Source organism: Nuphar pumila, chromosome 12 (assembly GCF_984573655.1).
Source record: "Nuphar pumila chromosome 12, dmNupPumi1.hap1.1, whole genome shotgun sequence".
NCBI classification, from domain to species: domain Eukaryota; kingdom Viridiplantae; phylum Streptophyta; class Magnoliopsida; order Nymphaeales; family Nymphaeaceae; genus Nuphar; species Nuphar pumila.
In genome coordinates, this window is record NC_143260.1 from 20,684,757 (window position 1) to 20,706,364 (window position 21,608).

The 21,608-nt window shown below is 37.0% G+C and overlaps 1 protein-coding gene across 1 annotated transcript in view; it reads left to right on the forward strand.

Moving 5' to 3' along the window:
- Window positions 1-3,274: 3,274 nt before the first annotated feature.
- The window catches only part of LOC149820238 (K(+) efflux antiporter 4-like), a 51,166-nt gene continuing 32,832 nt past the window's right edge, over window positions 3,275-21,608 (forward strand). The window contains exons 1-12 of the mRNA XM_089983885.1: window positions 3,275-3,568; window positions 5,969-6,012; window positions 7,609-7,676; window positions 7,831-7,909; window positions 8,059-8,120; window positions 8,205-8,280; window positions 8,448-8,522; window positions 10,617-10,688; window positions 10,824-10,907; window positions 11,962-12,030; window positions 12,612-12,689; window positions 12,776-12,864. Coding sequence (XP_089840011.1) covers window positions 3,355-3,568; window positions 5,969-6,012; window positions 7,609-7,676; window positions 7,831-7,909; window positions 8,059-8,120; window positions 8,205-8,280; window positions 8,448-8,522; window positions 10,617-10,688; window positions 10,824-10,907; window positions 11,962-12,030; window positions 12,612-12,689; window positions 12,776-12,864 — 1,010 coding nt within the window. The 5' untranslated portion in view covers window positions 3,275-3,354. The remainder of the gene's footprint in view (window positions 3,569-5,968; window positions 6,013-7,608; window positions 7,677-7,830; window positions 7,910-8,058; window positions 8,121-8,204; window positions 8,281-8,447; window positions 8,523-10,616; window positions 10,689-10,823; window positions 10,908-11,961; window positions 12,031-12,611; window positions 12,690-12,775; window positions 12,865-21,608) is intronic.

The following is a 21,608-nucleotide window of genomic DNA, read 5'->3' on the forward strand; positions in this document are numbered from 1 at the left end:
ATACAAAAGTCTACCCAAGACTTAGGAAATTTCTCCACGATGGTCATAACTTGAAACTTCTCAGGAAGTTTCATATCAGCCTCAGCTAAACTATGGAGCAACAATAGAAACTCGTATGCCTGCTCAGTGACCGACTTACCCTCAACCATCTGATATTTCAGAAACTTGGCAACCAAGTACTTTTCAAGACCTTGGTCTTCAGTATTGTACTTTTTGTCAAGTTGATCCCATAGGCCTTTAGCAGTGGTAGGCGAAAAACATTATACATCGAACAACGTGTTGGATAGAGCCAACATTATGCAACCACGACATATACTGTCCTTTTCTTTCCACTCTACAGCCGCAGTGACCGCAACAGGGTCAGGGTCAGTTTCAGAAACTAAGGGCAGTCGAGTTCTAGAACAGATAACAACCCTATCATTGTAAACCATATTTTCATGCGTTGCTGCCAACGCTTGAAATTCTGACCGACAAACTTTTTTGGCATACCGGACATGTCCACTTTTGGTACAAAAGCAGAAAAAGTTGACATGCTTAGAATCTTCTCTAAGGCTGTTGGATCGTTTTTTAGATCACGCAGTTTCACAATCAACATCATGATATAAACATGATATAAATCAAGATATGCAGCAAAATACACATCATGATTAACAATAAATCGAAACAGAAACATGGAGCAAACATGTCAGTTTCCGCATCATACCAAAATCCAAACAACAGCATAGGAACAACCAGATGCAAAGAACAAAATAAAAATAATACAAACATGTTTAGATTATGTAATAGGCTAAAGCGTACGAAAGTACTCCCTTTAGAGAAGATTCACCCCCACATACAGTGCAAACCGGGTCTGGCATCCTTCCCCCTGAATACAATAGCCTCGATGATCAAAACCGGTGCACTCTGACAGATCGTCCTTCAAAGACAACCGCTACGAACCGAAATTGCAGAAAAACCCCTTCAGGGAAACTCAGAAGAGAGAGAGAGCGAGAGCAACAGGGAAAAAGAAAACACATAGCCTTTCTTCAGAATTCTGTGCGTCTAGGATATGCGTAACTCCAGCCCTAACCACACTTTTATAACCCACGAACGGTTATAAAACGTGGAAGAAGCTCTTTACGGAATCTGAAACACCGAGACCCGTTAACGGACTCTGAAGAGTCGAGATCCGTTAACGAAATACGAAGAGACAAGACCCATTAACGGGCATGGACTACGAGGAGTCGTGACCCGTAATCATTTCTCATAACCCATTAAAGCATCCAAATAAACATAGAAACTTTGGGCAAAAAAGTACTTTGGTGAGCCCGACCCGGCACAGATAGGCGTGCACGCATGCGTGTGTGGTAGTTATCCTAACCTATTGTTCTCAGGAACAAGTGTAAGAGTTTGCATTTAGGTTATAAAGCCTACAACAAACTTAAACACCTTCAATATAAGACTATTCCACGTCATCAAGTCCAACCTTTTCCAAAAAGGAAAACAACCCACTTTTTTTTTTCATTTGAATTCTCTCTTAGCTCCTCTTATTGCACCCAACAGAGGGAATCTCAACTATATCCTTAACTCTAGGAAAGAGTTTTGCTACATTTGGTAACCTTCCTTGGTTATCTTTCTGCCAAACTACCAGTGTGCCGACCTTATCTGTGTATCTACTTGGATCTGGATCAGTCCTCTTTTGATCCAGTTCAGTTGTTTGTGTTAGCTGATTCCTATGTACCTTAACATGGACTTACTATCATTGTCATGCCTAGAGGATCAACCAATGAAAGTAGAAGAATTGCAGAACCGTGGGCGTGTTTCAGTGGTACCCAAGAACAAAAAATTAGATTTTATCAATCAGATATCATCCACTCTAAGAAGTTCTGGGTGGAATTTCAATTTATCTGACAGAATCATACAGTAAATATGTTTTTTCTTTTCAGTAAGACACTTGTGAAATAAGGTGAAGAGGAATCCCCACGTTCAGGTGAGGCCAAAAAAACTTCAAAACTGTTTGAGAGTCGTGAAAGTGCCAAATCTATCATGATGAACTGCCAAACACCTGGTTGGAGTTGGTAATACCTTAAACTCCGTGGTTTTTTTGGCAAAAACATGGAAACCATTTTTACACTCCAATGCAAGTGTTGCACAATTGAAGCTAAAAATTTGGCATTAAAATTTAGCCCGCGACAGCAAGGCTCCCAAACACAGCCTTACCTAATTCCCCAACACCCCCGACTGTGTGCATGCATGTGGCAATAATATAATGATATGATTATTCCCTATGGCAAAGGGACGGAACCAATGACAACTTTTCTTAAAAGTCGCTCCATGTTACCAAAAAGGCTCTTTATAAGCACAAATGTAGGAAACGCCCCTCGTCACCACATCACACACACGCTTGGTGCCTTCCAAAACGGTCTGCATCATCACTACCTCTCCTTGACTCATCCAAATGCTTTGCCGTTTTAGTCATTAGAAATATGTGGGCATGGCTAAAGTTGAAACTGACTAATAGTTGTAGGTTAGGACTGGGTAATGGGTATTGAGTTTTGCATCTGAATCAAACTCCAGTGGTAAATAAATTCTGAACCTGATTTTACATGCAAATGTGAGATTACAAAGTGGTTGGATCTGGGTTCAGATTTAGCTAATTTTTATCCAACTCTAGATCAGAATTCAAATTGCATTATGTTAGATATGATTAGTTTGGACTGCTTTCGATTGCTTACTAAAAACACAAAGAAAACCGCTAGAAATTACATGGACAATGTGTTGAAAACAATTAAAACACGTACCCTAGACATGAGTCTTGGTCAAGTTGACCAAGTGCACCTACATCATCTATATTTGACAAGCCCGGCCGGATCTTTCAAGATTCAATAGGCAGAACCAAGCCAACAAAAACTAAAACAACAGAAGTGGGTCAATGTGTAAATATCGTATCGTATGATATAAACATAGTCTAAAGAATAATCTAAAGCTCGATGAAACATGGTTCGGATCCTGTGATCAAGTTTGCATCGACCAAAGTCCAAACGAGCCAAACATTGGTACAAGCAGCACCAAAGCCAATGCAGGAATTGGTCCAAAGACGGCCCAAAGCACAGACCTGGTCAAAAAATGAGTCAAGGACCAACATGAGAGACGGAAGTGACTCACGACGAATGGCAATTCCTATATTTCCAAACATTTAGGAGCCTTTTCTCGTAATTTCTGTAAGCCGAGCAAAACATTACCTGTTTCCCGAATCTGCCCCTCTATAAATACCGCACCGGATCTCTTCCACCGTGCCTATACTTCAACCACTAACTCCTCCCATTGGATGGCCGGAAACCACCACCGTCTCCGCCCGTCTCCACCTCCCTCAAGATGAGGTGCTCTCTCGCTGTACCCCTCTCCTTTCTTCTCGTCTTCCTCCTCCTCTTCCTTTCCTTCTCTTCCTCGTCCGCCTCCGTCCGTCACTCTTTCGCCGTCGAGGATCAGCGGGACGCCGGGAGCAACGCCACCGCGAAGGAGGACAGCTTCGCGGATATCATCGATCGAGCCCTAGAGAAGGAATTCTCAGAGAGTGAGCATCCCGGTGGTAAGCGTGGATCCGATCTCTGACGCAGCTCCGTTCGATCTCTGACTTTCTGTTTCGCTCGCTTTTGCTCTTTGATTCTGCAATGTGTAGACGTGGAGCGGCTGTCTAGTATTGATGTTTGCTCTGTTTTAACTGATACGTTATGTTGATCGTTTGGAAGGGGTTTTGAGGGGTCATGCTGTCTGGATCCGGTGGATTTCGAGTGAATTCAAGTTTTTGGAATGTGGAGTCGGAAATTCCTCTTCGTTACTTATTTTTGAATGAATTTTTGAGATTGTTATGTAAATCATAAAATTCAGTTTTTTTTTTCTGTTCCAGTCACATTTGATAGAAATGGTAATACTTGTGTTTGATTTACACTAGTTTTTAGGATCAACGCAACATTCCGGCCTTATTATAGTGCTGAAATCAAAGGTGGGATCTTGAGTTGCTCTCTTGGTTGCTTTGTTAGGTCTATGGATGGATTAGGATGACATTTTGTTCTCTAGATGGAAATATTTGGCTGTCTTATTTTTGCACAGAATTCCCGATGTTGATCAGTAACCGGGAATTCACACTTGTTAGAGGAATTAACTTGGGAAACAGGATAGGAAGATAGAGGTTAAAGAGGTGAAAGTTGTTGCATGGAAGCAGTAGTTAGAGGTGTGGAATTTTCAGGTGGATTTAGGAAGGAAAAAATTGAGTTGGTGGACTTTTACGGGGTGTAGAAGGTTGAATTTCGTGCCAAAATCTTTGATTGAATTACCAGACTTGTTTTCAGTTGTCTGGTTCAACTTTTGTCATTGTCTGCACCTGTTCGCCATCCTTCAGGTTATTATAGGTAGGCCTCACGCTTTTGTCTCGTCAACCATTTGTTCCACATGGAAGTCCACTTGTCTTGTGTGCTTCTTTCCTTGTGGCATTGCTTTATTGGGACACAGAAAAGCTATCCAAGTTTTCTGTTAGTATGATTATTTCAATATTCAGATGTTTAGATACATCTTTCATTTGCTACTTTTCATTTTTCAGTTATTTTTTGGACGTTTAGGCCTGCTCCTCAAATATCATATCTAAATATTTCATTGTTGAGTTCAGACATATTGCATATGGCATCCGGCTTAGTTAAAGCTGGTCCTTACTCAAGCTTTACGGGACAAAATGAGCCTAACTTGGGCTGAGTCTTTCCCTATGTTTGATAAACCTGCATGTTTCAATCTGAACTCAACCTGATGCATGCCCTACCTGAACTAGTGCATATTGCTTAAAACTGAAGATCTAACAATCTATTCTACCAGGATGAAACTTATTGGGAATATGTAATAAGGACTCAGGTATCTGAAAAGTGAAACTCATATATTAGACTGTTCCTCGTCTGCACATGTTATATTATACGTAATGAATGCTAGTGCACCCCCACATATTTTATCTGTAAGAAAAAAAGTTTCATACACATTGTGCTATAATATTAATGATAGCACAAAAAGGGTATGCACTTCGGGAGTCTTAATAGTGGCACTGAGTTAAACATGGTTACTGCACCCATATTTTAAGGCATATATCGTTTAAATATGTGTTCAATATCGAATGCTTTTACTATAGCACCAATATTAACTTTTTTATTTACTGTTATTGTGAGAAATTAAAAAAGCTTTACTGAAAGAAATTTTCATGAGAATTTTGAAAAACCATTAAATTGAGTTTCTATAATTGTTGCAACTTATTGTAAGAATAATGAGTCATGTTATTTTTAAAGTATCATGAGAAAACATTCTATTTTTATAAGATTTTAAACTTTGTTATTAAATAAATTGCAATATTTTTGGGGAACCCCACTGTTTTTTTTGTTCTATTTCAATTTGCCTTACAAGTATCATTCTAATACTAATATTGATTATTAGGATTTCTGCACTGTAGCTTATTTCTGTCATAGGGTTTTTGTTGCTTGCAGCATAAAAGACACATCTTGTGCTTTCTTCATTTCAAGTTTTGCTTTGCCAAAGGTTGCAATAACCTCATCCAGGTTGACTGTTGTTTGTCCAAGTATATATGGAGTGAAGGCTGTTATGCAATATGAATTCTTTCTTATTTCATGTTCTAGGGCATGAAATATGCTTCATAAGAATAGTGGACAAGTTAATATAGTCCTTGTTGCTATTGTCATCACCGCAACAACCACTATCACCATGATCATCATCATCATCATCAGCACATTGCTATTCTTTTTATTGCTTATTATTACTATTACAACTACCACTATTTTTTCTATTATTATGACTGTAAGGGGCTGGCTGTTGTCATATGTTGAAATAAGTTTAAGGTTGATTATTTTCTGTTCCTAATTTATTGAGGTTAGCAATTTTGTCTTTATTTATTTATTTTCCATTGGCTAACAATGCACTGGACATTTGGTGCATGTGCCAGAAACAGATGCGGGTAGCTTCAACAACACGGTGGCTGAACAACAGGTGATAAGCGTGAAGTTTTACTGATTTACTGATCCAATATGAACATTAATTATTGTATGTATTTAGGTTTTTAGATCTGGCTTCAAAAAAGAAAAGAACAAATTGATAATGAGGAAGTGACTCTAAACTTTTTAATATTATCTGGTATAGTGATTATTTGAATGAATATGCATGATTTGCCATCAATGATAAGTTAGCGAACTATAATGTATATTCAGCATCTTGAGTGCTATCTCATGATTGAGACAGTAACAAAAATCAGGGACAAAGATGCCGAGGATGTGGTATCACTTTTGTCTTATTTTATTATGTTCTTTGTGTTGAGCTTATTCGCTGGCTATAGTATTGATGCCATGTCAACCTCCTTGAAGTTGATGCAATTTTAAAATCTAAAAAGAATTGGCTTGTTAAGAAAAAAGAGACAAATATGCTTTTCAATTTATCTAAAGTTGAAAAAATACTTTTCTTCTTGGGGTCTATTTTTTAGTAATTAATTCAATCTATAACTTCGTAAACTCAAGTTTGAAAGTTGTAAAGAGGTCCTTTTGTTCATTCCATTCACATCCTTCTTTTTTCACCAAAGTTCTACTTTCATTGTCTGCACTTCCAACATTTTGTTTTGAGGGCCCTATCGCTGACAAGGCCCATTGATAGGGCTTTATCCCAGTGGAAATTTCTTACTCAGGAAGAGGCCATGAAACACCTGGACAATGCAATGCAAAATTGGAATACCGTTATGCAAAAAGAAAAGAAAAGAATAGAAAAGCAGTTGCAAGACCATAAAAAGCAACACACATTATTAGTTAATATTGCTTTATAAAAGGCTCTTATGATCAAATTGCTATGCAAGACCATACATACTTGTCTGGCATAGGCAATGATAGCAATTGTTTGGGACTATGTCATTGCTGGCAGATGTCATTTTGCTGAACTTTATAATTTCTTGTCCATCATAAGTCTTCATTTAAATCTGAATCCCAGGTGAAAGCTGATGATTGGAGCATATTAGGTTCTAGGCTGAAAAATTCTACTTAATTTTTTTTGAGCCAAGGACAAGTCCCGTGTCGTCGTTGCAGGAAATGTTACTACAATCAAACTGTCACATTGTGAAGTGCTTTAATCAGGAGACTTCAACTCAAAAAACTGTTAGATGCTAGCTTTTCAGAAAATGCAATGATACCTTGAGCATTCATTCTCACGTTTGTGAAAATGCTGATTGACCACTACTACCTCATGGCTTTGGGTGTTGTAGATATCATAGGCTGCATCCAAGTAAAAGTTTCTTGTGTCCAAAACCATGAAAATGGTGGCTACAATTTGTAGGTCAGACTCAGAACAATTCTCTTGTTGCATGGATTGTATAAGATAGCTCATTTCTTACTTTGTGGTTTCATTTGTTACATTTATATCCAGTTATCCTTGTGCTAAAAGCATACTTGCTTGTGTTGCAAATGCTGTACATGCCTCTTCTGCCATGTATTTGGAAGAAATCTTTTTATTGTTAGCTGAACCTGTAATTCTAGCTCCATTTGTTGCATCTAGTTGCCCAAAGAACATATTATCTCAACTTTTCTTATTATTTATCTATGTTTTCAGGCGGTTCTAGAAACTGTTGCCCGAGTTACTCGTGACAAGCCCAAGAAAAATGAGACCAAAGAAGAGAAGTAATAGTCCCTTTTTCTAGTTCCAAAATGGTTTTCTTTTTCTTTTTTAAATTTTATGCTAGAAACTTAGAAATATAATCTTATTGATGAGAATAGCAATTCTGTTTGGGAGTCATACATTGGGTGTATTTTAACTCCTTCCGAAATTGACCAGGTCATTTCAACTTCATGATGTTTTCAACTTAGATAATGAGAACAGAGCAGATGATATGCCGACTTTAATAGACAGAAAGGTTTTCTTCAGTTGTCTTTCTTGCTTCCATCCAGTTTGTCTTAGCAATACTGCATTTGATGTCTCACCAGCTAATTTTGTTCACAATATATTGTTCTAGTAATATTTTATCATGAGAAGTCAATGTAAGTTCTTTTGAATGGATTTCAGGACAATGTGTTTATTATATCAAAGCCCAAGTCAAAGTATCCTGTTCTGCAGCTGGACCTAAGGTGTGGCTTTCTAATGGTTATACACAAGAGCCTGATGGTTACAATAGAGTGTTGACTGCTACTTACTGCTTTAATGCCTTGCAGGTTGATATCGGATCTGGTAGTTGTCATTGTATCTGCAACATGTGGTGGCATTGCATTTGCTTGTGCTGGACAACCGGTCAGAACATTGGCACCTGAATTTAAATTCATGATGAATGTTTGAACATAATGTTTTTGATGTATTTGTTGTCAATTTTTTCTTAGCACATTTTAATTCAAGTTCCTGAATGTGTAACTCCCTACAGTGGAATTTATCTTTTTTCCTCTTTTTTTCAAAAATTTCAGGTTATTACTGGATATTTGCTGGCAGGATCCGTCATTGGGCCTGGAGGGCTAAGCTTTGTAAGCGAAATGGTCCAAGTAGGTCTCTATCATTGTTGAATCTACACATATATGTAACCTTCATAAAACTTTTTTGTCTGAGTTGATTGGTTTGACTAAATTCACTGGAATTTGAAAAGCTGTGAGGAAAATATCTGGCTAAGAAAAGTATATTCATGGAAATATGTGCCAAAAGTAGAAGCATATTGACTGATTGATATAGGTTTATATCATTTTTAATTTGTTAAAGTGGCTGCCGTTTTCCCTTTGAGGCAAAAGAAAATACATTAATAAGTAAATCTGCACAGGGGTGATCAGAGTTCCCAATGAACTTAGATAATTCCATGCTGTATTTTGAACTCTTTTAGGTGCCTCTGTTTCATTGACATTTAAATGTTTTCAACTTGCTTTTTAGGCTTGTTGAAACATACTGATTATTATTAAATTTTCCAATATCTGGTAGGCATAAGACCAAGTCAATGAGGTCATGGAATACCAAGATAAAAGTAAAAGGATGAGAAACAGGAGTGAAGGCACTGGAAAGGATCTATTATTAGTATGAATAGGAATGAATTCTTGCCATGTAGGTCCTAATCCAGCATTTATTAACTAAAATATATTATGGATGTTCAAATCCAGATTCTTTTTTATCATAAAGCAGAGAGGTTCCTGTTGCAGAGCTGATTTTGGTCAAATTACATGTGTGATAGTTTTGAAACTTTGCACACGTTTTAGACATACTAAACTCAATTCTCCTTGAATGTGAGCATTTCTGGACTCTTGGATCAAGTGCTATCATCATCCGATTGAGACTGGAAATTCTGCACTCTGCTCACTGTAAAATATACCGAATTTGATCTCTGTTGCTCATTTGGTTTGAAGGCTTTCCAGTTTCTGGATCGAGTTGAATTTTTTTCCTGGAGCAAGATTAGAGTGTGTAGATAGTGATAGAGCTCTTGATTTCATTATTTGGAGTCTGAACAATGGAGGTTTGATAGGATATGTGCAGCAGTTCAGTTTCACTCTGTTTTCTGCTCTGCTTAGTGATAGTTTGAGCTTGCACAAGGCAGTCCATGCAGTTCATAAATTTGTGAAATTATCTGCATTGTGCACATTTGCCTTCCCCAACTGGCTCTTTTGTGAGATATAATTGGTTCCAACAAGGATATAACATGATTTAACAACAAAGCAGCTTTTGTAGCGCATGCACATAAATCTGAAGATTGTTCACTTTAATGTATTCAAGGACCTGCTCTTTTAGGTTCTACTTTTAATAAGAGGACTCTTACATTATCTTTAGACCTAAACCATGATAGTGTGTTGCAATCCTATTTGTTGTTTCCTTCATTTTGTTTCATTACTAGAATTGATTTATTCAAAAACTATATGCTATGTAACACGGACTCTTCTAACAGGGCACCGCACCCGCGTCGCACCCACATCCATGCGGGTGCGACACTTGGACACCACTTCCTTTGTGTCAAGTAAAGTCAACCACACTGGGATCCATTTCTGTCCAAAAGTAGATTCAGTTAACCCTAACCAAGTTCAGTTTTATCTATCTATCTATCTATCTATCTATCTATCTATCTATCTATCTATATATATATATATATATATATATATATATATATATATATATATATATATACATAAATGCACACATACACAGTGTTGTCTTAAAACTGTTAAAATTATATATATACCCTCCCCGCACCCCCACACCCATGTTTTTTTTAAGTATATACCCGTATCCACACTCGCATCCGCACCCGCACCCGTGTCCGCACCCGCACCTATATGACATAGAGTATATGTATGCTGGTCTTGTTGCTTGACCTAAAAGGCACTTGAATTAAGTTGTTCAAACTTCAAGTGTTTAGTCCATTTCTCCTTTCCATTAGAATGTCTTCATATACTTAACTTACATTACTCATAGGATTGTTACTTTTCTGCTTTATCATATGCTCTTGTATCCATTTTTAAACAACACACAAAACTGTCAAGCTTGATAATGTTAGTTGCACTTATGTTGTCATTGCTGTACTTGTTGCTACTGTAACTTTAATGAGCTATAAATTGGGGATATCAGTGTTTCCTTTTAGTTTCTCAAACTTCTGATTCTGGCTGTAGGTTGAGACTGTTGCCCAGTTTGGTGTAATTTTTCTTCTATTTGCACTGGGGCTTGAGTTCTCCATGACAAAGGTTAGTTTCTGTGTGCAGATTCATGTTTTCTTCATATCTTGTGTGTGTGTATGTGCATGCGTGCATGCATAGGTTTTTTTTTATCATGTTACCTTTTTGGTTGTGAATTGACTTGGTATTCCATGGTTTCTGTAGATTCGTGTAGTTCGAGCAGTTGCTGTTCTTGGAGGGATACTCCAAATTTCTCTTTTCATGTGCTTATGTGGCATAACTGCCTCAGTATGTCCGACTCCGAAATCTTGACTATTTTGCAGACCTTCTCTTTGCATAGCCATTTCCTAGTAAATTTGATTCATCAGGTTAATGCACTAACAAAATTAGTACAATACGTATAGTTTCCAGATCAAAAGACTGCTTCTACTATGAAAGTGTATGGTGTATCTGCTAGAAATAAATCCCTTCTTACTTGAACAATTGAACATCAGATGCCATTGTCAGTGTGGCTACATATTTTGGGTTTGAGTTTGCATATTTCAGAGCTGATATGTTGAAACAATGGGAATGTTAAAGAAGTTCACAATCATGGTAAAACGATAATAGACTGAACTTAGCTTGTTCATCTTTTATTTCTTATGGAAGATGTAGAATCTATGTTTTTTAAATCTTTTCATGAAGCATTTGGACTCAACCCCATGATTGTTTATCTAAAACAAAGTTTCGTGAATGTTCATTTGATTGAGCTGAACTTTGAATGGCTTTTCACTTCTTTGATTCGATATAATTTGTCTGAGCTGTAATTTTTTGCCGTCATCTGCCATGGTTTATTTGGTGATGCTATTTGTGGAGATATGATAGAAGACAAACCAAATGTTCATGCACAGTCTATGATTAATTTATTACATACTTTCTATCATGGCCTAGTTGGTATTCAAGCATGAAAATACCTTGCTCTGTCCTAGCCCTTTCTTTTTTTATTTACATATTTCTGGTATTTGTTGCATATATTATATGTTTATTTTTATGAGGTACTGCACGCATTGCATGCTTCTTTAACATACATTAAGGAGATACTGCAACCTTCGATGCTGATTATTTCTTGAAGCTATTTGGCTTATTATATTTCTGTAATTCTCCTACCCTTGAGACATCTAGACCATTTCTTTGCCCCTCGTTTTAGGAGATAAGGCTCAGCTGTTCTAAGTAATAAAAGATTGAAAGTACATCCCTCTGTTTTTTTGTTGCAAAATATTGCATGTTTCTACTTGTTCCAATTGTGAGAAATATCTCTGTTCTCTTAACTACTTGTGTTCTATCATGTATGTGCTTTTTGCAGTTATGTGGTGGTAAAGCCTCAGAAGGGGTATTTGTGGGCACATTCTTGTCTATGTCTTCAACAGCTGTGGTAGTTTACCGAACCCTCTGTGTTGTAATTTTTTGGGATTTTACATGATTCACCAAGTCTGGTCCAAATCGATTCAGATTCTATTTTCATTGCCAAATCCGACCCCACTATTTAATCGGATGTAGAAATTCATGTTGTAATCAGGCCATATTGTATAGGCATCTATGCACAAAGTCTGTAATATGTTGGAAGATGATTACTCATCCACCTCTACTTACAGCTCGGAAATGCATTACCTAAATTATAACTGCATTAATTTGTGATGGCTGGCATTTACAGCCATCTTTGTCTGAAAAGTTTACCTTTGTCTTCAAGCGACTTCCTTTGTGGGGTACTTTTTAAGACTTGAATTCTGAAGATAAATTCCTTTATGTCATGCAAATTTGTTCCAAACTATCTAGCATTTTGCTGACTTGGAAGCTTATTTCGAACAATTCTAGATAGAACTTCTCTTGAGGAAAAGTTGTAGTGCTATTCATTTCAATTTAATATCCCAAGAGATTATATCTTTTTGACAAACAGACTGTTCTTATTCAGGTTTTATATCTTGTTTAACAAGCAGACTGTTTTTCCTTATCCAGGTTTTGAAGTTCTTGATGGAAAGAAACAGTGTCAATGCACTTCATGGTCAAGTTACTGTTGGAACCCTTATCCTCCAGGTAATAACCTTCCTCTTTCCTGTTATTCTTCAGTTTACATGTTAGATGGTATTTAGAGATCAGTGAAAGCTGTCCTTGCAAACCAGGATTGTGCTGTTGGATTGCTGTTTGCCCTTCTTCCAGTTCTGGGTGGTAATGCTGGAGTTCTTCAAGGAATAATATCCATGACTAAATCGTAAGTGGCTTAAACTCTTCATGGCTACCTTTTCTCTTAACTGCATTTTGCGAAAAGTAATTCTGTTGTTTTACTCATCAAGATACTGTATACCAGCTATTTTTACAAATTTCCTTTTTAGATATATATGTTTAATTGTTGATGTTCACAAAATTCAGTGGATGTTAACATGTTTGGGTAGTGTGAGTCATGGTAACATTGTCGACTATATATAGCCAATGAATGTGTGTTCACTTCTTCCACCAAAACCTTGCTGTAATAGAAAGTACAAGCCAAAACTTAGCTATCTATATGCCACTATTTATGACTCAAGTAAAAGCACAAAATTTACACTTGCCTTTTGATCCAATGTCCAAACAAAGCACATGCTAATCAAGGGATATCTGCAAATGGTTAGGTTTTGAGACTTATGTGTCATATGTATACCATCCTTATGTGCTGCCCTTTTTTATTGTATTTATATGTACACAGCATTCTTTTCAGGGGTATTTTTGCACTTTCTCAGGTAGTGTAGAGTCAACAGTTTTTGTCCTGTAGTGGGTACAGGGCATGTCCCTTTATACGTCTGTGTTCTGTTTTCAAATAGAATGAAGTTTCTTCTTGTTTTTGCTCCTCTTTCACTCTTGTTGTTTCAGTGTTGATATGCTATCAGAGCCATTTCAGACCTTGTGAGAGTGATTTTGTTGATCATCTAGAAGGGAAAGAAGAGAAGAAACTCAATTCTGTCATTTGGGCCCTGCCTCATTTTTTGTGCCCTAAGAAAAGGATGTCTGTACAAAAGTTGCAGAATCACTTGATTAAGGTAGCCATTTTCTAGATCTTGATTTTAGAAGACCAACGAATAAAAAATCAGTTCTATCGGAGCTGTATTGGATTTATTTCAGATTTTCAAGTAATTTTTAAATAGTGGTTATTAGAGTGCAGATTTAATGTTTCTGCACATTGCAGTTTAATTGATGGGTTTTGATAGTTGCAACTGATGCATTAGGGTTGTTTTTGGTATTGGATCATCAGAAAATTGATTTTGAGAAGGATCTTTGCATATTTTGGGAGTTTTATACTTGCTTTGGGTTGATTCTTGCAAGCGGTAAACTGGTTTACTGCAGCTGAAGGTATCGGCTATAGTATATTGCCTTTCTTTGGTTGTATATGCACTGTTTTTTAGTTTGGGTGAGGATAATAGTGCATTTGGACATCATTGGCTTGTTTAGCTATAATCTTTGAGCAGTTTTTCCTTGAGATTGTGCATAAGTAGTTTAGCGTTGGTCTTGTATTTGGGTGTTTGCAAGTGTTATCTCTCTTGAAGTCTATTGATGCTATTGTATTTGGTTGTGCAGTTGTTTGTTGCTGCTGGGTCATGAATCTGGCCATTTATTTTCAGTTGTGCGGTGTTTCTTGCATACGTGTAGTGATATGGGAGTGATTGTCTTGGTATACTCCTTGGGATTTTACTGAAGCTGTGAGATTCACATTGCAACTTGTGTAGTTGGGACTTCTTCTTTTAGGGTACGTTTGGTTCGATCACATGAGATTCACTTCCTCGTACACTTTAGAAAGTGAATCTCATTTGCTTTTTTTGCAAAAGCAACCAAACACAAAAAGTACCCTCGTGAGAAAGTGAATCTCATTTGCCTTTGCAAATGAGTTGTTTTAGAAAGTGAATCTCATTTGTGTGAGAACTCGAAGCTCATGAGACCTCATGAGATTTAGAAAGTGAATCTCATTTGCACAGTACCCCACAAGCAACCAAACATACCCTTAGTATACAACATATTGGATTTGGTTTTGCTGTGTTGCATATTGTCTCTTGTGCAGACGTTGAATTTGTAGTTTGGGGGTTTAAAGAGTCTGAAGGAGATTATTCAGGTCATTCAAGTGAAATTCGATAGGACTAATTTCATATATTGGGGCTGATATTGTGCATATCATTGTATTTGGGGTGTATCGTCTGTGGATACATATCTTTTGGAGCTGATATAAATTTGTGGCTTGGATGGTGCGGTAATTAGTTGCCCCTTGCATTGTTCTTGGCTATTTTGTTGCTGTTATTATTAGTTTTGTGCAAGAAATTTATTGTGTAATTGGAGGTTGTGAATGTGATGGAGAAGGGAGATTTGATTCGGTTTGACCAAACAAAGTTTGATGGGATCCATGAATCTGTTTGTTATAATGGTGGATTCAATGATGAGAGGATTACTATGTCAAGAGCATCCAGAGGTGACATGAGTGGCATAAGATATCACTCTTGCAAAGAAATGGGGCATACAAAGCGATGTCGCGCTGCATTGAAAAAGAAGAGTAGAGGTTCTGCAACTTAGTTCATTGGAGAGAGTCCTAGGGACAAGAATGAAAAAATGGATGGTAGTGAAAATACTCAGCCTTCTAACTTGTTTGTGGGAGGGTTCTTTTTAGCATTCTAGTAGGAGTCAACTACAAATTTTTGAGTTGATGCGACAGATGCATGGAGAGATTTTCTAGTTGCAACACTTAACTCAGTCTTGTCCAGAGTTGCCAGTCGAGAAAGCGGGAGCGGGAAGCGATACGGGAAGCGAGGCACTTCTAAAATTTTAGGAAGCGGGAAGCACGGGATGTCTTAGGAGCGAATCAGGAAGCGTCTCGGAAGCGACCTAGGAAGCGTCTCAGAAGCGACCTAAGAAGCGATAAGGAAGCGACATAGGATTCGAGTGAGAAGCGAAAGGGAAGCGAATAAGAATTGAAAGGGAAGCGAAAGTGTAATTATAATATTATATAATTTTTTATTTTATCAAAAAATAAGATTTATGTCATCATTAACAAAATAAAACATGTATCTAAGACAATAAATAATATAAGTTGTAATTATCTAACAAATGCATCATATTGCAACTGTTAAGCATTTAAAAAATCATACATCAAGAGAACATCATAATTCGCATTCTTGTTGCAACTATTTAACAAATGTATGCAAGCACTAAATAATGCATTAAGAAAACAATTAAATTTGATTAAAAAGTGTACATTTTTCAATGAAAGAATCAAATGACTTGTTATTTGATGTTGTGATTGTTGTAAATCTTGTCATCTCTGCAACATAGAAAATGAGAAATCAATAAACTCAAAGATTACATAGAGATATGGTTAAATTTTTAAGCTATAAATTTCTAAACTGTAAATTATAAGCTACAAAGTTCTAAACTCTAAACTTAAAATTAACATAATCCACTACACTTCATCATGCAAGATTCAAAATAAAAGTACGTATCAAACCAACAAAATATTACAAGACCATGACAAAAAAGTAACATTAAAGTTTTTAAGTTGGACTACTCCAACTACATCATCAAAAAAATAATTAATAATTCAAGAGTTCATTAATCTGTCATCTTTCTCTTTCCCTTCAAGTCAACAATAGATCGCGAACTTTCTGCATCATCACATGTTTCTTGTCCTCCACGACCATGTCTTCTGCTCCTTCCTTCATTTCCTATAATGAATACATTAAAAAATAAAAATGTTCAAAAACCATAATTTAAAATATAAAAAACACAATATCAACATACCTTGCCTAGGTCTCCTGCTAAAGAAGCGATCAATCCGACCTTGAGGAACTGATGGTCGCTCTTGTATATCTGCAGTTATATTAGCTCTGTTGGATTGATTTGTATCCTCTTCAACTTTATTTGTACATATGATTATTGGAGGTAATGAAGCTTTTGTTTGTGCATCTTTGGGTTTGGATTTGGAAATAATGCTTGATTGTTGTGCACTATCATCCAAATCTCTCCAACGCATGTCCTCTACTCTCAACGTATTTTCTTCTACAATAGGAAGTTCTGGATTGATATCCTATTTTCAACTAGGTTCTTCTTTGTAGTGATTGTTGCACCTTTTTATAACAAGAATATAAAATATGAATGGTAATATATAATCAATGATAAAAAAAGAGAAAAAAAATACCAAAACAAAAGTACAACATAATTTAATCATACCTGTCAATCAATCAAAGATTGGAATGAATATACACTAAGGTATCAACACGATCTTCATTGAGCCCATTTCTTTTAACATTGTGAATATAACTACAGGTGCTCCACACTCTTTCTGCAGAAGATGTGCTAATAGGTTGAAATAAAACCTTAATGGCTAATGCTTTCAACTCAGGTGTATCACTACCATAAAAACGCCACCAATTAAGCACCGACATTGTAGGATTCAGTGCATCTATTCTTGCTGTATTTCGGCTAAATTTTCCACTTCTTGATGCAAAAGCCATAAGTTGTGACCTATAAAGTGTAGATAACTCTTCATTTCCAATAGATATCACTTCAAGCGTGAGCATTGCACCATCTAAGATATCATTATCCTTTTCTGCAAAAACTATAACAAGAAAATGCAAATGAAATAATAAAATAATTAAATCATTAAACTTTAAACTTTATTAAATAGATAGAATAAAATTTTTACCAGGAGAAACTCGTTTGACCCCTCCTGCTGCTGGAATCTTGAAATACTCTGACTCGTAATATTTTGGAGTAAGCATGTGGGCTAGACTATGGAGAGGCACAATCATTCTATCCCATCTATTTGAGACAATCTTATGAATCTTTTCATACAAATCTGGTTGTCCTTTTAGATTGTCTTTGATTTCCCCCAACATGTTGTCCATGCCTTCATACACTTCACCAATTATAGGGCCTTTCTGATTACAAAATTTAATCATCTTATATATGAGTTTTGTAATCAATAATGCTAAACATACAGAATCCCAATATTCTTCGTCAAGAACAATTGTTTTTGTTATAACAGCCCTTTTTTTCATAGTTTCATCCGTGCATGACTGCTTCCACTCGCTCCATCTATCTGAAATTACTGTGAGCCTCAAGCTCTTCCTCACATTAAGCAAGCGCTTTAAAGTAGTATAATGTGAAGCAAACCTTGTTTTTGCAATCTTTATTAACTATAATTTTTCATTGCTTCTAAAGATTGCTAGTGCCTTTGAATGATTTGTAATATACTTCACAATTTCTTTACTCTGCAAATATGTTTCTCCCAACCAATGAAACTCATGTGCCAAATCCTTAAAAATCAAATTAAGTGTGTGCACAACACAAGGTGACAAAAAAATATACTTATACGTTTGTTTTAATTCTTCACCTGCTAACTTGCAATTTGTTGTATTGTCTGTAATTACTTGCACTACATTAGAAGGCCCTACAAGTCTAAATGCCGTCTTCAAAAACTCGGCAATGTTTGCAGCTGACTATTGCACATTAGAAAAATCGCTTGCATATAAGAACATCGAGCCACAGTTTGAGGCAAGTATATTTATCAAGTGTTTGTTCTTGATATTTGTCCAACCGTCGGAGACAATGGAAACTCCAAACCCTCAAACTTTTCTCGAAATTCATTTAACTCTCTGTGAACACACTCTTTCTCACTGTCAAGCAACGTTGTTCGCGCTTTTTCATATGATGGGGGTTTATATCCAGGCACTTTACTAACTGCAGATATCATCTCTTCCCAATATGGTGATCGAAGCACATTGAAAGGTATGCCATTTGCACACAAAAATCTGATAATTTTGTGATCTAGATCATTTCTTTCTACCTTGTTAAAGGTATCACGAATATCAACTGTTTTTCGGCTTCCACTAGATGATGTAGTTATACTAATAGGCTTCTTCGGATTATCAATTATTGATCTCCTCAACTCAAATGCACTTGATGAAACCTCCGCTCTGCGAACTTGCCTCTTAATTTTTTTTTGCCAATTCTGCATTTTTTGCAACTATAGGGCAAAAGGCAATCCCAACACTTTGTCCCTTTGAAGATCCCATGAGCTGTGCAAAAACTCGAGTATATGACTCATGATAAATATTTTTGCAGTGCCTGCACATAAAAACCTGGGTTTCACCTTGATTTCCTTGCCCACTCTTCTTTTGTTTCAATACATGGCGCCATAGCACTCTTGTTTTATGCATGCTAGGTGGTTCATCATCTTGGTCGTCTTCAGAATAGTAGTCATCCAAGTCATATTCTTCTTCATCTTCCTCATCAAAACAATTTTCATTTTTGTCCTCAAATTGATATGGATAATCAGAAGACCTCTTGGTCTTGCCCTTTCTTGCATTGTCCTTCCCAACACCACTAGACGATTCATGCTCCAAATTGTACAATGAATCATCATCGTCATCATAATTATCGTGATCATAGCTTGTGATGGTCATTAATGAAGCAAATAACAGGCAAATATACCTGCATCATAAAAGTATAGGAATCATTTTAGAACACTTTAAAAAAACTATTATTAATAACAAAAGATGGAGAGTGGAATGCAGAAACAAAACGGAAAAAAAAGATACCCAAAGTGAACCATGAACGTCCCTTGCAATCGAATTCCCGTAAAATACCGTGGGGTTTACTAAACAACTTCAATGTCAACGCACATAAACTAATCATGCTCATTTCTTAAAATAATCCAGACAATATGTATCACACACAGCTTCGCAGTCACAATCTAAATTTCAGAACTGTGAAACCAATCAGATTTCCTTTTTCTAATAGCATTAACACCCGTAATGAATACAGAGGAAAGCATCAAGCCTTAAAATTCAAGTTTAATTAAACTAAATCTCAAACAAACCTGACAGTTGAAAGTTGAAACACCACAGATTTAATTTAAACCAGGAAATCACAAATAGGTAGAAGCCTGATAAATCCAATCTAAAAAGAACTGCAAACTATAATTCTATTTATTCTTATCAAAAATTTTGGTTTAATGCCCATCAAATCAAATTTAACGAATCAGTACATGAATCAACCAAGAGTCCAAGACTCAATGCATATAGCAAAATTTGTGTATAAAACCCATAAGGTTATATATATGATTCTTGAAAACCTGTCCGTAATAAACATCGGAACACAAACATTGATCAATCGATTTAACTACAATCAGTTTGAAACTGTGAACCCATTTTAGAAGGATGCATATTAAAAATCTATAACGCCAATCAATTTATTTCAAACAGAAACAATCTTGATCATTCGTGAACCTAGTACAAGAAACTAGCAGATCAACATTTAAACCAACATATCTAATTTAAACAGAATTAAAATCTCAGCAAAAGTCCTTAAAAGAAATTAGATCTTTTTATGTTCATCTAAAACCCAAATCAGAAAACTGATACCCGAATCAGCAAAGACAGTCAGTGTTCTGCCCGTATCACAGGGGGTGTACCCACAGCTATTCCTATACAAGGGGGCGATAGCCCCTATTCAAGTCTATACAAGGAAACAATCTTGATCATTCGAGTCTAAAGCCCATATCACAGGGGGTGTACCAACATATCTATGGTAACTGCGCTCGCTGATTCCACGTATCACAGTCTAATATTTTTTTATCGTCTGAACAACCAAGAATAGTGGATGAGAGAGGAGAGCGAAGAGGTCGCCGGACGTCAGTGGATGAGAGAGGAGAACATACCTGAACAGAGACATTGCCAACGTCGCTCGAGGAGGTCTTCGGTCGTCGGATGTCAACAAAGGAGGAGGTCACCGGTCGTCGGAGGTCACCGGTCGTCGGAGGTCACCGGTCGTTGGAGGTCGCCGATCGTTAGAGGTCGCAGATCGTCGGAGGTCGCTGATCGGAGGAGGTCGCCAGTCGTCGGAGGTCGCCGATCGTCGGAGGTCGTCGGTGGCCGAAAATGAGAGAGAGAGAGAGAGAGAGAGAGAGAGAGAGAGAGAGAGAGAGAGAGAGAGAGAGAGAGAGAGAACCCTAAGCCTTCGTTATTAAGTTTTCACGATTTTTTAAAATGTCCATTTTGCCCTTATTCCGAAAAATAATTTTTTTAGTTTCTTGTTTTTCACGTGTTAATTTCGTTTTTAAAAAGGGTAAAAAAGATATTTCGTAAATGCGTCCACCTTTCAAGGGGGACGCGTCCCCCTTTAAAGGGAAACACGTACCCCATGAAAGGGGGACACGTCTCCCTTTAAAGGGGTGCGTGTTTCCCTTTAAAGGGGGACACGTTTCTTCTTTTTTACGTGCGCTTCCCCTTATGCATGTGCGTTTCCGGTAACTCTGGTCTTGTCCCTTCTCCAACTTTCTCTTTTGTTCCCACTTCCTCTTTCGACATTGCTTGGGTGACTGATAGACTCAAGATCATCATGTCACATGATTGCTCATGAGTCCTTCATAGCCAATTATCAGGCTTGCAGTGGTACCTTTTGCACTGCAGATGAATGACTCCTTCATGGCTATATCCAAAGTTGGGTCTATTACTCCCAATTCTTGTCCTGGGAGTAAATTGAATATTTCACGGGTTTACCATGTCCCTTCTATTGCAATGAATCTTGTTTATGTTGGCCAAATTACTAAGTTTAATTGTACTTTTACCTTCTGTCCTGTTGATTGTGTTGTGCAAGAGGAGACTTGTATTACTTAGACTGGTTGGATATGAGTTCCCAAAGAAGCTATGAAGTTAGTCTAGTAGCTGCAGTTGTGGATGAGTTAGTTTTGTGGCACCAAAGATTATGTTATATCTCTAGCTCTAGGTTGCAACATTTGGTTCTTTTAAAAAAAGGTTGCAACATTTGGTGTCTATTGGTAGTTTAGGTGGGTCAAAGTTAGTTGTGTCAAGGCATGTGCAAGAGTGTGGGAGTTGTAGGATGGTGAAGGATCACACATTGCCATTTGTGACTAGAGATAGGGAATATGATAGTCCTTTCAATCTTGTTTATTCAGATGTGTGGGGTTCCTTACCTGTCCTG